Source organism: Gracilinanus agilis, chromosome 2 (assembly GCF_016433145.1).
Source record: "Gracilinanus agilis isolate LMUSP501 chromosome 2, AgileGrace, whole genome shotgun sequence".
Lineage (NCBI taxonomy): Eukaryota > Metazoa > Chordata > Mammalia > Didelphimorphia > Didelphidae > Gracilinanus > Gracilinanus agilis.
In genome coordinates this window covers 88,672,423-88,689,372 of record NC_058131.1, presented here as the reverse complement: position 1 = coordinate 88,689,372, position 16,950 = coordinate 88,672,423, and the positions used below count along the sequence as shown (strand labels likewise).

The following is a 16,950-nucleotide window of genomic DNA, read 5'->3' as shown; positions in this document are numbered from 1 at the left end:
CTCCCTGCCTTTCTTGGTTAGCCTGGCCTTTCTTTATTCCTTAGTCACAAGCAACAGGGAAAAGAGTTGGAGATAGAACATTTCCCGGAGAATAGTCCTAGACGTAGAATGTAATTGAGCTGTGTTCAGAAGATAGGACGGAGAAGAGAAACCAAAGATTAAAAAAAATACTTGGTTAAATCCAAATGCATCATAGAGCTTAAAAAGAAATATGGTTCAGGCAGTATTTCAGAAACAGTCTTGGTGGTTTTGTATTTCCTGATTGCTGATAGTTGAACGGTTATTTTCTCATTGGTTGTAGGGGTCAGAGTCCATGACTCCTTTTTCACTTAATCACATGGAAGAGTCAGCCAATCAACACTTGGATGGGTGTCCCAGAAGCTGTCCCTCAGCTCTTGATCTCAACAGCATGGAGAGCATTGAGATCAAGGCAGGGTCTGACAGTATGAGCCACAGTTAGATGGACAACTACGGGGAAGGTCCTGGGACTGTCTATGGAGGGGCAAGGCAGGTATTGATTTCTATTTTCTTTTCAGAGGAGAAAGCCACATACTTTGTTTGTGCCCAATACTTTTGGATTCCAGTGACCTTGGATTATGAACTTAGCTTCTGCTGGGTTGGAGGGAAGTGGGAATAGTGAACTCTCTGTCTGTTTGCAGAGCAGAGAGACCTTCCTGCAGAGACATTCACTACCCAAATGCCAGCTTGATAGACTAATTGGTGGAATCACTGGTCTGCCGGCTCCAGCTCCAGACAGCTATGGATTCTCCATCTAAGTTATGTGCCAAGCACAGGGAGGCATTGAAGCTTTTCTCTCAGGAGGATCAGAGGCCTGTTTGCATGGTGTGTCATGCCATCCGGGTCCATGGCACTCATCATCCGTTGTCTGTTGATGAGGCTGTTCAGGACTGCCTAGTGAGTATTTTCGGGCACCAGGGGTGGGTTTGACTACTTTGGTCAGTCATGAGCTCAGGTAGATAGATAGACAGATGGATTGATGAATGGATGGATAGATAGAACATTTATTAAGTGTTTAATGTGCTAGGCATATTGCTGAGTGCTTGAGATATAAATACAAGAAAACAAGATAGTCTCTTCCCCCCAGGATCTTAGATTCTAATGAGGAAAGACAACATATGAAGGAAAACTGGAAAGGGAGGTGATGGGGGGGCATGGGAGAACTTGCCCTCTGGAGGCTGGAGTACTCTGTAACATGAACCCCTAGGTCTATCGGATGGACCTCTGGATAACTATGCAGGGGTCAGCTTCCTCAGTTATTGAGTCCTGGGGATTATTAGGATCTCTACCCCATAGCCAAGAATTTGAAACATTCAGGAAAGCACATTCCCATTCCAAGTTATATGATACTCCAAAATGAAATTGTAGAAGTAGCTACATGGCATAGTACGTAGTGTTGGCCATGGAGGCTGGGAAATATGAGTCCAAATTTAGCCTCAGACACTTACTAGCTGTGTGACCTTGAGCAAATTATTCTGTCTACCTAGACTCCTCATCTGTAAAGTGGGGAAAATTATATCACGTGCCTCACAGGGTTGCTGTGACACTCAAATCAGATAATAGTTGTAAAGCAGTTAGCACAGTGACTGGAACATAGTAGATGCTTAATAAATATTTCCTTTCCTCCTTTGTCCCTAAAAATCATATGGATTGTAAGTAGATTGTAGATTGATAGATGATTTAATGGATAGAACATTGGGTTTGGACTTATGAAGAATTGAGTTCAAATTTATGGAATTTAGCCTGCCTAAGATAATTACTAGCTATGTAACACTGGGTATATTATTCAACTTTTATCTGCCTCAGTTTCCTCATATGTAAAATAGGGAGAATAATAGTGCTTACCCTGCAGGGTTCTTTTAAGGTCAAATGAGGTAATGTAGGTAAAGTCCTCTGCAAAATTTAAAATGCTATTTACATGTTACCTATTCATTATTATTATTATCATCACCATAATTATCACTATCATCATTATCATCATCCCTGACCCTTTTTAGGCTAAAAAATGTTTTATTTTTAAAAGTTGTTTAGATCTGTGAACAAAACTGTTAGTATGAATAATCCTTCCACTGTTGTTGGTGGGCAGTGTCTATAACTAGAATTTCTGAGAGTTGTCTAGGAGGTTTAGTGACATACTATGGCCACATAGGGTGTGGTCAGAAGTAGGACTTGAACCCAAAGAGGCCAGTTGGCACAGTGGAGTCAGTAATGAGTCTGCAAACAAGGAAGTCAGAGGACCTGTGCCACTGACCTCTGCTCTGTCCTAGCAAATCTCTTTCTCTTTTCTGGGATCCTAGCTCTTTGTGCATAAAATTAGAGGTTAAATGACCTTTCCAGGCTGTCCTCCTGATTTTCTGGACTTTATGATATTCCCTAAGCTAGTACCTTTATCTACCCAACCTCCAACTTTTCAGCTTCCATTTATGTGTTGTCTTTCCCTATTAGGATGTAAAACCCTTGAAGGTAGATATTGTCTTGTTTTCTACTTGTATTTGCATTCCCAGTGCTTAGGGTGGCTAAGTGGTACCATAATGCATACAGTGCATGGAGGCAGGAAGACTCATCTTCCTGAGTTTAAAGTGGGTCTCAGATACTTATTAGCTATGTGGACCTTGGGCAAGTCACTCCATCCTGTTTGCTTCAGTTTCCTCATCTGTCAAATGAGCTGGAGAAGGAAATGGCAAACCACTTCAGTATATTAGTCAAGAAAACCCCAAATGAGGTCATGAAGAGCCAGACATAACTGAACAACAACAGCAAAGTAAATCCCACAACTTGCTTTCTACAATAAACATATTTAAAGCAAAGAGACACACAGAGTAAAGGGCTGGAAGGAAATCCTACTATGCTTCAGCTAAAGTTTAAAAAGCAGGAGTGGCAATTATGATCTCAGACTTATTGTAATGGAATACTATTCCACCATAAGAAATAACAAGTTGATCACAAAATACCCTTGGAAGACTTATGTGAAGTGAACAGAACCAGGAGACCATTGTACTCAGTAACAGCAGTATTGTATGACAAACAACTGTGAATGACTTAACTATTATCAGCAATGCAAGAATCCCAGCCTTCTTTCTAGGAAGACTTTATGGACTCAGTTCTTTGGCCTATTCCCTTTGGCTGAGAGAATCATTAAGGCTATATAGAGTTTATCTGGAGCCCAGACTGGGTATTGTGGGAGAAACAAAGCTACCAGATAAACATAAAAGTATATTTTCTAGGATAAACTGTCAACTCAACTGGCATTTCTGAAGACAGAGAAGGAAGAAGCCCTAGACACCAAGCGGAATGGAGAACAAGAGATCCAGGATATGCTGGTAGGTGGACAACTTGATATCTGCACATTGGTGAGAAAAGGAGATACTGGGGTAGCTGAGGAAGAGAAAGAACGAGTTGACCCTCTGACATTATATTTCAACTTGTTATAATTCAACTTGTTCCACCTTCTCCCTTTTCAAGTCCCTTAGGATATACTGGGCAGCAATCTTCATGGTCCTGACTCTGCTGTTAGTTGTGATCAGGGCAAAGTTGCTTTTACAAACACAAAAGTAAGTGATAAGTGTAAGGTTATGTTATGGATACCCCAAGTTGTTCCACTGTCCCTCTCTCTTAGACTCATAGAAACCTAATCAGAAGAACCGTGGAAAGTACTGAACCTAACCTTTTATTTTACAGAGGATGAATATTGCATTGGATTTAATTAACTTGAATGAGGAAATTGCAACCTTTGGTCTTCAGCCAGGTCCAAGCAAGTTGTTTGATAGAGATAGAAAGAAACCATATATCCCATAGCTATAATTTGACATGTATACTCATGAAAAAATGCCCATGCATTTACATGCATATATCCTAGGTCATGTGTTCAGGGTCCTCGAATAAAACTATATTATATGACTTTGGTTCAAAGTTCTTGCCTTCTAGAGTTGGATTGATCTCGTCTGCCTTGGGGTTTGTGGTGGACATTCTTTTTTTTTTTAACACTTATTAATAATCATTTTTAACATGGTTACATGATTCATGCTCCTACTTTCCCCTTCACCCCCCCGCACTCCCCCCACCCATGGCCGACGCACATTTCCACTGGTTTTGTCATGTGTCCTTGATCAAGACCAATTTCCAAATTGTTGGTGGTTGCATTGGTGTGGTAATTTCGAGTCCACATCCCCAATCATGTCCACCCCGACCCATACGTTCAAGCAGTTGCTTTTCTTATATGTTTCCTCTCCTGCAGTCCTTCCTCTGAATGTGGGTAGCATCTTTACCATAAATCCCTCAGAGCTGTCCTGGGTCATTGCATTGTTGCTGGTACAGAAGCCCATTACATTCGATTTTACCACAGTATATCAGTCTCTGTGTACAATGTTCTTCTGGCTCTGCTTCTTTTGCTCTGCATCAGTTCCCGGAGGTCTCTCCAGTTCGCCTGGAACTTCTCCAGTTTGTTATTCCTTTTAGCACAATAGTATTCCATCACCCGCATATATCACAGTTTGTTCAGCCATTCCCCAATTGAAGGACATACCCTCCTTTTCCAGTTTGTTGCCATGTGGTGGACATTCTTGATGAAGAGCATTGTTTGAGGACTTGCTTTATTCCTTCCTTCCTTCCTTTCCCAGAAAAAAAAAGAACACCAGGACTCTTCACAACTCAGAATAGGGTAGTCCTACAGGGTCATAGAAAGGATCCTTGATTTGGAGCATCTTGGTCTTCTCTCCTCTTTTCCTTAGAATCTAATCAGTGAGGAGATGGAAAAGGTGACAAACAACTTCAGCAAAATGCAAAAGTTTCTGAAAGACCAGGAGAAATCTTTGTTGGTCCAAATGGAAGAGCTCAACAGGGATATTGCTGAATGGAAGGAACGATTCAGTATCCAGTTTTCCAGAAAAGTGTCACACCTCAGCAACCTCATGGTTGAACTGGAGGAGCAGCTCCAGCACCCAGTCCTGGAGCTTTCAGAGGTAAGAGGAAAGAAGGAGGCTTGGGCTCGAGTAGGAGGCCTTTGGGAGCATGACTTAGTGCAGGGAAGGAAACTCTAGATCTAGGATGAAGGGAGAAATCCCCAAGCAAGCAAAAAAGTAGGAATTAAAAGGATCTCCAGCAAGGGTTTTGCTTCTGGGGTCTGGCCTCTTGTCCCCTCCTCCTTTTCCCTCCCTTTGTTCATCATTGTCTTTCCAGGACTTATAACCACTTTTAGTGCACGTCTAACCTTCACTATGGTAGGAGGGAATTTCAGACATAGACTATGTATGGTGGAGGTTAATTCATCAATTCTTATTTTTCAGTCAACTTAATTATTTCAGCAAAGATTTATCAACTATCTTCTATGTATAGGGCACTGTGTTAGACCACATTCTCACACATAATACCCCAAAGCCACCTCATCTTTGTAGAACTTACCTTTTCCTGGAAGGGATTCAAGATTTATACAGAGAAGTAAATACAACTGATTTTAAGTGGAAGAATTCACTGACAGGAAAGTCAACATTCAGATCTCACCTAAGCCACTTACTAGCTGTATGACTCTTGGGAAGTCCCATAAACCTCTCTGTGACTCAGCTTCATCATCTGTAAAATGAGAGGATTGGACTCAATGGCCTAGAGTTGCCCTTCTAGCTCTAAATCTATCATGCTGTGAATAGAGTGGGGGGATGGGGAATCAAGAAAGATCTCTCTTAGAAGGTGTTATCCCCTAAGTTGATCTCATTAGTGTTATATTGAATCTCTGGAAGCTTGAAGATCACCTTTGATTGACAAATAAGTCAGTTGGATGGAATGTTCCCAGGGAAGTCATGCGAGAGGCAGGAGGAGGGGCAGTTGAGAATCCTGAAGGGATTCTGGGTCTTTGACCTGTGCTGAGGCTGGAGATCAGGGATCCTGGTCTTGGAGTGAGAGGGTGCAAACATCTCTCTGCAAACTCTTCCTGTACTTGAGATACCGTTTTCAACCTGTACCTGACCACCACCTTGGTGTCTACTGCCCCTAGATATTAGGAGTTTCATCATCTAGATATCTAGGTTTCCCAGGGCCCGGGAGGGATCCGGGAAGTGGGCAGGAGATGAAGGAGAGGGTGGAAAGGATGGAAATAACTCAACTGTAAGGCTGAAGATCTATTGAAAAAGAAGCTAAAGATATCCCAGCAGTTTGCCTACTCTGGTTTAGTCCTGGCCAGGCTGAACCAGAGGGAAGCTACATTGATTCTTCATCTGCCAGCAGTTGAGATTTTATTAGTAACCATTAGAATAGGGTCTCCTATACCACAGTCCTTTACCCATATCCTTCTTGTTTAATATAAAGTTTAAAGTACCTTCCTAAAGCAGTTTCAAAGCTCTTTTGGGAAGGGAGAAATCACAGTCAGAATACAAGATGTAATCCTAGCTAAAGAGCCCAAATCAACATATCAATTAACCCCAGGTGGGTCCTGAAGGGATATACCTCTTAGACCTGAAGGATCCTGCCTGGGCAACTGTTATAAGGGAGAAGGGTCATCTTATTTCTCTCTGTACAATTTACCATCTCAAATAGATCAAGAGACCTCCAATAATTATAACAGCAGGCAGGAGGTAGATCAGGATTAAACAAGACAAAGAGTATTTTCTAGTTACTATATTCAGCATTTCTTCCATATTAAATTTGCCCCAGAGAAGTAAAGTTTTTACCTCCTTGATCCCACTTTCACTAATCTGAGTTCTGGTAAAAAATGGTGTTTCCCTCAAAATCATCTGTCATCCCTTCAGTTCATGTTCCCATATCTATGACATGAGGATTCTCCTGTCTTCCTCTCATATTCTCCATGCTCTTCCATGTAAGCAGCTCTCTCCCTTCAAGAATCCTGAATTTTTGTTTCATTCTTCATCTCATTGATCTTTCTGTCTTGGATTATTCCATCAGCTCTGATTTCTGCTTCTGTTCTGCAGACCAACCACCTTGGATCTACCAGATTTTCCCCCTGATGTTTTTTTTCAAACATTTCATCACTCATTCCCATTATGCCTCGGAATACTCCTGGGAATAATGCCCAAACCTGGCCCAGATGGATTCAATTCACCTTATCTTTTTTTTTAAAACCTGTACTATGTATTGGTTCTAAGGCAGAAGAGCTATAAGGGCTAGCCAGGAGCTGGGGTGTAAGTGATTTGCCTTGGATCATACAGCTAGGAAGTGTATGAGGTCATATTTGAACCCAGGAGCTCCTATCTCTGGGCCTGCCTCTCTATCCACTGAGCCACCTAGCTGCCCCTTACCTTACCTTTTTATATGGAAACAAAAAATAAGCAAAAGTAGTTAAGAGCCCTTATTTTACAGCTCTCTTTCCTAGGTTCTACACTTTATTATAGACAATTCATAGGCTCTGAGATATCTCTTCTTTACTCACAATAAGCTTTCTTTAACATTAAAGTTTTTACTCAGTCATTTTACTGAGTTCTCACAGAATTTTGTTCCCAGCTGAATTCCTGGATCCACATTCCAGGGTTGAGAAGGTGGCAGGTTCTCTTCCAAGACCTGATTCTGTCTGGAGGAAGGACACTGAGACTTATTTCCTCTCCCCCAGCCCAAGGAAATAGAAGGGCCCATTTGTCAATAGAGAGTTGGAGTTAGTGAGGGAAGGAACTAATGCTTTTTCTGTCCCCTATACCAAACTATGGTATAGAATCAAAACTAGGATTTAGACCCCTGTCACTCCCCCTGGCCTCCAAAAGGCTCTACAGGAAGCAAACCCCTAGTTTGTCCTTGTACACAGACACCAATCTCTGTAGGCACCTCAAATTCAACAAATCAAGTAGAACTCTATATCCTCCCCCTCAAATTGAACTCATCATATTCCCTTGTAGCCACTCAAATTTTCTTTTCTCATCTTTCCTCTTTCCTCTTTTCTTTTTTCTTCTCTTCTCTTTTGTTTTCTTTTGTTTTCCAAACCCTTACCTTCCATCTTGGAGCCAATACTGTCAATTGGCTCCAAGGCAGAAGAGTGGTAAGGGCTAGGCAATGGGAGTTAAGTGACTTGCCCAGGGTCACACAGCTAGGAAGTGTCTGAGGCGAGATTGGAACCTAGGACCTCCTGTTTCTAGGCCTGGCTCTCAATCCACTGAGCCACCCAGATGCCCCCATAGTCACTTAAATTTTCAAGAGGCATATTTCTTTATATTCATTTATTAATTTAATAATTATTAAATTATCATAAGCATATACTAATTAATAGAAATGAATCATTATCAATTATTATTAATTAATTAAATCAAGATATCTGGTCAGTTGTCTCTCTCCACAATCCAAAAAAGACTCTCTTCTCTGGTGTTAGTCTCTCTCTCTATATATATACATATGTGTATATGTATATATATATTATTCCCTGTGAGTTCACCACTCAGTCTTTCCCCAGGACATCCCAAGCCATCTCTGATTGTTAGCAGGTAGACTTATTACTTCCTCAAAAGAGGAGGTCCTTGCTAGGACCCAGAAGATGCAGGCTGAACCATTGTATTTTTTTTTTAAAACTCTTACCTTCCATCTTAGAATTAATACTGGGTATTGATTCTAGGGCAGAAGAGTGGTAAGGGTTAGGCAATGTGGGGTAAGTGACTTGCCCAGGGTCACACAGGGTCACACAGGAAGCATCTGAGGCCAGATTTGAACCCAGGACCTCCCATCTCAGGCCTGGCTCTCAATCCACTAAGCTACCCTGCTACGCCTGTACTTTCCCTGTATTTTTTAAGTGAGTTCAACATGGCTGCTCAGCCCACCCTTAATCAGAGTTTGCCTTGGCTAGTCAACCCTGCTCTTAATTCTTTTATCCTTAACAAAGACAAAAGACCTCAACTGATTTTCATAGGCTGGGGGAGAAACTGGATGTAGCCTCAGCTTAGAGTCAGACTGACCTTGGTGGTGCTAAAAGGGGAAATTATTTCACAAAAAAATGTCACAATTCACTATTAATTTATCCATATCCTTTTCTTCCCTCTTCACCTCCACCAGTTTCCCACTTACTGTCAAGGACATTACATCTTCCCAATCCCTCAGACTCAGAACCTTGGCATTATCCTTGATTCCTTACTCCCACTCATCCCAAATATCCAATATGTTTCCAAATCTTATAAATTTCTTCCTTCATGGCATATTTCAGATAGAGCACATGGCAGCTAGCCTAGATCCATACACTTATACTTCTCACCTGCATTCTTGCAATAGAATACTACAGTAACTATTCTCCTTGTCTCGAGTCTCATCAAACTCCAATTCATTCTCCACCCAGCTTCCCAGGTAATTTTCCTAAAGTAATAAATAATAAAGTAATTTCCTAAACAATCTGACCACGTCAACCCCTACTCAACAAACCCCAGTAGCTGCCTATTGCCTTCAGGAACAAACATAAGTCCTCTGTTTGGCCTTCACAACCTGGCCCCTTCCTACCTTTGTAGTCTTCTTTTACTTCCCTCCATTTTTTCTGTGATACAGCTACACTGGTCCATTTGCTATTCCTCAAACTCAGTACTTGGAATGTTTTGTTACTTCTTAGCTGTCTAGTCTTCCTTTGAGCCTCAATTTCAATCTCCTCTTCCTCGGGAGGCCCTTCTGGATTCCCTAGCTCCTTAGGGCTTTCTCTTCTAAGATTACCTTCCATGTACTCTGTGCGTGCAATAGATACCATGTCTTTGTATGTTGTCTCCCTTTAGAATGTGAGCTCTTTGAAGGTGGGGAGTAGCCCTGTCCTTCTTTATAGCCCCAGCATTTAATACAGCGCCCAGGATATAGTAGACACTTAATAAATACTTGCTGACTGGTTGATGATGGAGTGAGGCATTTTCTATCACTAAGCATGGACAAGAGATCCAATTCTGACCTGGCTTCAGAAATGGCACATGCAATGATTGGGGAAGTGTGGGAAGGTGGGTCTCCTTTTCTCACCACAGATGCTGAGTTACTTTCTTCTCCCCTCTCTCTCCTAGGACAGCGGAAACATACTATGCAGGTAAGAGCCCTTCTTTTGTACCATCCCCTCTATCCTTCATGTCAACTATGAGTTGAAGGTCTTATTCTATAACCTACTCTTTTCCCCCATTACACAATGACCTCCTCATCTTCAGAGCCATAACTAGAGGGAGACAACTGGGGCGTGGCCTTAGGATGGAGATTAGAGGCTATTCATTTTTACTACATTCATTTTTACTGGGGAGGAATTTTTTGCCCCTATTGCTTCAGTCCCCCCCAGGTGGTTGTGCACTTCTTCTCATGGCTAATCTGCCCTCAACTTTGCCTTCTTTATCCCCAGCCCAATTTTCCCCTTTAGACATCGGACCTTTTGTTAGGGAAGAAAATGCCCAAAGTGTTCTTGCTCCTCCCAGTAGCCTCATTCCTGGACACTTCTTGGAGCTTACTTTCTCTTCCCCCCAGTTATATTCCAAGGGGTCACAAATTTCCCTTATATTTTGCTCTGAGTAAAAATATTGAGTGAATGAAAAGACATTTTTAAGTATTTGCTATATGTTAAGCATATTGCAAATAAAGAAGGGCATGGGAATAACTGAGTTCTTTTTAGAAAAATTTTCCATGGTTGCATGATTCGTGTTCTTACTTTCCCCTTCACCCCCCCTAATACCCCCCATAGCCGACGAGCATTTCCACTGGTTTTAACATGTCTTAAATAGATCAAGATCTATTTCCATATTATTGATATGCATTGGTGTGGTTGAAACAACTGAGTTCTTAATATCTGTTCTGAAAGTTGGGAGCAGGGGTTTATGATGAGGGTGGTGCTAGCATGAAGTTCTTTTCCTGATTTGGTTAGACTTAGTGAGAGGATATAGTGATCAAACACAATGTCTTTTTGTAAGAGGGAGCTGGGGAGGACTTTGTTTCCAAAGGTATAGAAATAACTTGAGTAAATTGTTGCCATTGGTGGCCTATTCGGTGACTACTCCCCCTTTCCCCATGTATGTAACTTGGACCTCCATTACTTTTGTGTCTCAACTTCCCTTGAACCACACAGACCTCTTTTGAATCTATCCCGAAACCTTAGTAGAATATCAATGAAAGAGGAGAAAATCTATTTGTTTGAGAAGGAAAGCACTGGCTTTTATTGCTCAGAAGTGGCAAAACAGTTGGTGCCTAAGATTGAGAAGACCTTAAAACTACAGAGCCAAGATAAAGAGGACACCTAGGGCTATTCATTTGCTCCCACTCTTCTATGGTATCTAGGATTTGGCTCCAGAGCAATTCTAGTATCATCTCTTTTTTCAGGGCTAAGATGCCAATGACCACAGACTCTGTTGCTGTGTTCCCAGAGCTGAGACACAGAGTCCAGCACCTCTCTGCAAAGAGCTGGATCCTGCAGAAGAATCTGAGGCAATTCACAGGTTGGAAGAACAACCAGAACAGTATAGGACCCAGATCTATGATGTGTGTGTGTGTGTGTGTGCACACACGTGCATGTGATAGAGTCAGAGACAGAGACAGAGATAAACAGAGAGACATAGAGAGATAGAGAGAAAGAGAGAGCCAGAGAGAGAGACAGAAAGAGATAGAGAAACAGAGAAAGAAAGACATATAGAGACACAGAGAGGGGGAGAGTGGACATGAAAGATATATATATATATATATATATATATTCCTATGTGGGTTGAGATACCAGATCATATTTGCATGTGAGATTCTGATCACATATATACATGTAAGCAACTCTCTAAGACTAGAAAGTGAAATCTAAATTGGTAGAGGAAAATTCTCAACAGGAGCTCCTTTCCCTGGTACCATCATAGATCTAGCCTCTTTACCTCTAGCAAACACTCTCATCTTATGGATGGAAAAAAATGAGCCCAGTCCAGAAGGGTAAATCACTTGCCCAGTCAAGAGGAGAATAAACATTAGAGGTAGCACTTGAACACAGAGCCAGTGCTTTTCCCACTATAGCATATATATGTATATGCACACATGTAGATATGCAATATAGTCCTTCCCATGTGGTATATATACACATATGTATACATGTATCTCTATATATATACCTGTGGCTATTTATTTATACAATGCACATACACTATTTCTGCATGTGTGTGCATACATATACATGTATCTAGTGTAAGAATTAAATTTTAATGGTTTGACTAAAATAAAGGAAGATTATGAAATAATGGTGGTTGCCAATTCAAAGTAATATTGCTCAAAATCTAAATGACTTTAATAGCTTTTATTTACAAAAGAGGTGGAAAGGGTAAAAGCAGAGAAATACAAAAGGGTAGAGAAGACATTAGCCTATCTAACTAAATATTGCTCTGGTGCTCAGACTCAGCCAGGACTTATTAACTTTCAATTGGAATTAAAATCTCTCCAAAAGACAGGAAGGGAAAGCCAGCTATCCACTCACCCAAGTTCTCTCCAAGAGGCAGGTCAAGACAATGACTCAAGTTGAAGGTGACTCATGAGGCCGACTTTCTTCCTTGAGCCAACCTTCTTCTTGAAGCTGACTTCCTTCTTGAAGTCCAACTCTTTTTTGAAGTAGACTTCCTTCTTGAAGTCAACTTTTTTAGCCCCAGAAATTCAGGGTCTTTTATAGTGACTTCTTGTCTCTTCCCCTCTTCACAAGGGCCAATCACAGCTTCCAAATTTCCCAGCCCTGCCCAGGGGACAGTGTTTATAGGAACCACTTCTCACCTTCTGGAGAGGTGAATACTCATCAACAGGCTTCACAGATTCCTGGCTGATTGAGTTGAAAGGGTGGAGAGCTCCTCCACCTAGTGTTAAGTAGGGTGTTCAAGCTTTTGTTGATTCAATTCCAAAGTAGACAAAGGAGAGTTAATCCTGTCTTCACAATGTGGTGAGGTACTAAGTAGGGGTACTCAAGTTATTGTTAACCAAAATGTTAACTCAAAATAGACCAAGGGAATAAAGGATTCCCTTTCACAAGTGTAAACTCAGAGAGAACAAAAAATTCCCCTTTACACTAGATAGGAATACACATTTGAATACCATGTATATACACAGACACATGCATTTAGATGACATGTCTATGCATGCATATAACTTCATGGTTTAGTATACATACACATGTGTACATGCACACTTGCACATAGTACAGTTGAAAGGGCACTGACTCTGGAGTCAGAAAACCTGGATTCAAATGCTATCCTCTGATGCTTACTCTCTGTGCGATGGTGGGCAAGTTATTTAACCTAACTTGGTTTTTTCATCTGGAAGATGATTAGATGACCTCAAAGTATCCTTCCATCTTGAGATGTATTATTCTATGGCTAACAGTGCTTTCATTTCATAACCAAGAGCTTCTGATTTAAACTTGAAAATCTTTGATTGCTTCTGGACAAAACTAAACTTGTAATTTGGATGTGTTTTCACCAGATTGGACAAAATCACAACTGACTTCCATCATAATTTAAGGTTTAAGATCAAGGGGTTTGAGATATGATCCGTGATGTCACTGACATAGAGAGTTCTGGATAAGGAATTGTCTTGGTCATCCAGGATATGGCAGAGGCAGAGGTTAAATCTAGGTCTGCCTGATCCTCAGACCAGCTATGCCATGATGACTTTGACCTCCAATCAAACTTTGGTGTGTTTGATTGAAACAGAGACAAATAATCTTTTATATATTTCTAGGTTAAAAATTGGAATGGACGATTATAACGGTATGAAATATTCTGTGTGATTGTGTGATGTGACTGTATATGATTATATGTGACTGTGAGTGGTTATATATGATTGATTTTATGTGCCTATGTATGTATGTTTTTTATAAACTAAGTCCTAAAGCCTGAGTGAGGAAAAATGTTTCTCTAGAAGAAGCAAGATAGAAGATGCTCACTTCTCTCTATTCTCCTCCTAGAGTGTCTTCAATCAGAATTGGAGAAAAGAAAAGGTGGGTGAATGGCAATGTCCTTGGACGACAGAGTATCTTGCAGGCCTCCTGTATATTGTAGTTCTAACACCAGAATGTTTTTGTTCTGTCATCTATGGTGACTGGGGTGGAAAAACTACAAGGAATGCTTTTCTTTTGGGGACAAGAGTTGTCAGACACCATAGCAAACTAACCTCTAGAACTCTAATACAACCTTTTTCTCCTCTTGCCCACCTCCTCTCTCCCTTGTGGATGGTCTCCCTACCTCTCCCACATCTCCTCTCCCTACCCTTGTCCCCATTCCTTTCTCTTAAGCAGTGCAGCTGACTCTTAACCCAGACACAGCCAACTGTCATCTGTTTATCTCTCCTGACCAGAAGACCTTATCCTTCAGAGAAACCCCGCAGAAGTTGCCCTACAGTGCTGAGAGATTTGACTCCCATTTTTGTGTGCTGGGCCAGAAAGCCTTCAGCACTGGGAAGCATTGCTGGGAGGTGTGTGTGGGAGTGGGCTCAATGGAAGGTTGGGCTGTTGGGGTTTTTAGGGCCTCTGGAAGAAGGAAGGGAGAAATCAGTTTTTCCCCCTCAGGAGGGATCTGGGCTATACAGATGCTGAAGGGATATTATGAAGCTCTCACAACCCCAGAGACCCCATTGACTCTGAGCTACCCCCTTGAGAGGCTGGAGGTCTCTCTGGATTATGAAGGGGGAAACCTAACCTTTTTAGATGCACAAAGACACACTCTTATCTTCAATTTCTCAGTGGATTTCCATGAGGAGATCTTCCCCTTCTTTTGGCTATGGGGCCAAGGGGCCAAGCTTACTGTGAATCCTTGAGTCCTAGGGAATCTCTCTCCCATTGGGCCTCAGTTTCCTCATCTGTAAAATGAGGAATATGTGTGCAAAAGGGTAAGAACTGACTTTTCTTATGCTATCAGCCCTTAGCCTTCTCTCTATGGAAGAAGCAGTAAATTATAACTATAAACTACCAACCAGAGGGGTTATCCTATAGAGTCCAGTCAATCTTTTCTGATATTTACCTTCACTTGCCATTTGACATCCCTTTCTTCACCATTTTATGTGCTCTCCATTCTCCCCACATTTATGGACCCTTTTGCTCTCTTATTATTCTCTCTCCCACACAAAGACCTCACTCCTGTTTTATGTACTTTTCATCCTCTTTCCCATTATAGCCTTTCCCTGCTCCTGCCCCCATTTCTTTTTTTTTCTAGGATTCTTTTTATTTCTTTTTTTTATTAGACATTTATTAATATTCATTTTTAATCTGTTTACATACTTTATGCCCCTACTTTCCCCTTCACCCCCCCTCTCCCCTCACCCATGGCCAACGCACATTTCCACTGGTTGTAACAAGTGTCCTTGTTCAGGGTCTATTTCCCATTCATGTCCGCCTCAGTACATGCATTCAAGCAATTGTTTATCTTATATGTTTCCTCTCCTGCAGTCCTTCCTCTGAATGTGGGTAGCATCTTTACCATAAATCCCTCAGAGCTCTCTTGTGTCATTGCAGTGCTGCTGGTACAGGAGCCCATTACATTTGATTTTACCATAGTATATCAGTCTCTGTGTACAATGTTCTTCTGGCTCTGCTCCTTTCACTCTGTATCACTTCCTCGAGGTCTCTCCAATTTGCATGGAATTCCTCCAGTTTATTATTCCTTTTGGCACAATAGTATTCCATCACCCGCATATACCACAATTTGTTCAGCCATTCCCCAATTGAAGGACATCCCCTCATTTTCCAGTTTTTTGCCACTACAAAAAGCGCAGCTATAAATATTTTCGTACAAGTCTGTTTATCTATGATCTGTTTGGGGTACAAACCCAGCAATGGTATGGCTGGATCAAAGGGCAGGCACTCTTTTATAACCCTTTGGGCATAGTTCCAAATTGCCAGCCAGAATGGCCGGATCATTTCACAACTCCACCAGCAATGCATCAATGTCCCGATTTTGCCACATCCCCTCCAACATTCATTACTCTCCCCTTCTTTCATTTTAGCCAATCTGCTAGGTGTGAGGTGATACCTCAGAGTTGTTTTGATTTGCATTTCTCTAATCATTAGAGATTTAGAACACTTTCTCATGTGCTTATTGATACTTTTGATTTCTTTACCTGAAAATGGCCTATTCATGTCTCTTGCCCATTTATCAATTGGGGAATGGCTTGATTTTTTATACAATTGCTTTAACTCCTTGTATATTTGAGTGATTAGACCCATGTCAGAGTTTTTCATTATAAAGATTTTTTCCCAATTTGTTGTTTCCCTTCTGATTTTGACTACATTGTTTTTGTTTGTACAAAAGCTTTTTAGCTTAATATAATCAAAACCATTAAATTTACATTTTGTAATTTTCTCTAACTCTTGCTTGGTTTTGAAATCTTTCCTTTCCCAGAGATCTGACAGGTATACTATTCTGTGTTCAGTTAACTTATTTATAGTTTCCCTCTTTATATTCAAGTCATTTACCCATTCTGAATTTATCTTGGTGTAGGGTGTGAGATGTTGATCTAAACCTAATCTCTCCCATATTGTTTTCCAAATTTCCCAGCAGTTTTTGTCAAATAGTGGATTCATGTCCCAAAAGTTGGGCTCTTTGGGTTTATCATACACTGTCTTGCTGACATCATTAACCCTGAGTCTATTCCACTGATCCTCCCTTCTATCTCTTAGCCAGTACCATATTGATTTACTAGGTACTGCTAGGCCCCCTTCCTTCACATTTTTTTCATTATTTCCTTTGATATTCTTGATCTTTTGTTATTCCAAATGAAATTTGTTATAGTTTTTCCTAATTCAGTAAAGAAGTTTTTTGGTAATTTGATAGGTATGGCACTAAATAAGTAAATTAATTTGGGTAGGATGTTCATTTTTATTATGTTAGCTCATCCTACCCATGAACAGTTAATGGCTTTCCAATTGTTGAGGTCCAGTTTTATTTGTTTGGAAAGTGTTTTGTAGTTGTTTTCGTATACTTGCTGTGTTTGTTTTGTTAGATTGATTCCCAAGTATTTTATATTGTCTAGGGTGATTTTAAATGGTGTTTCTCTTTCTACCTCTTGCTGTTCTAA

At 40.9% G+C, this 16,950-nt stretch overlaps 1 protein-coding gene across 1 annotated transcript; it reads left to right on the top strand.

Moving 5' to 3' along the window:
• The first annotated feature begins 759 nt into the window (after positions 1-759).
• On the top strand, positions 760-14,694 carry LOC123233319 (E3 ubiquitin-protein ligase TRIM7-like). Its single transcript, XM_044659458.1, has 7 exons — positions 760-915; positions 3,243-3,338; positions 4,746-4,976; positions 9,960-9,982; positions 11,251-11,366; positions 13,847-13,879; positions 14,177-14,694. Exons 1-7 carry the CDS (start codon positions 760-762, stop codon positions 14,692-14,694), a joined length of 1,173 nt encoding a protein of 390 aa, XP_044515393.1.
• Positions 14,695-16,950: the final 2,256 nt, after the last annotated feature.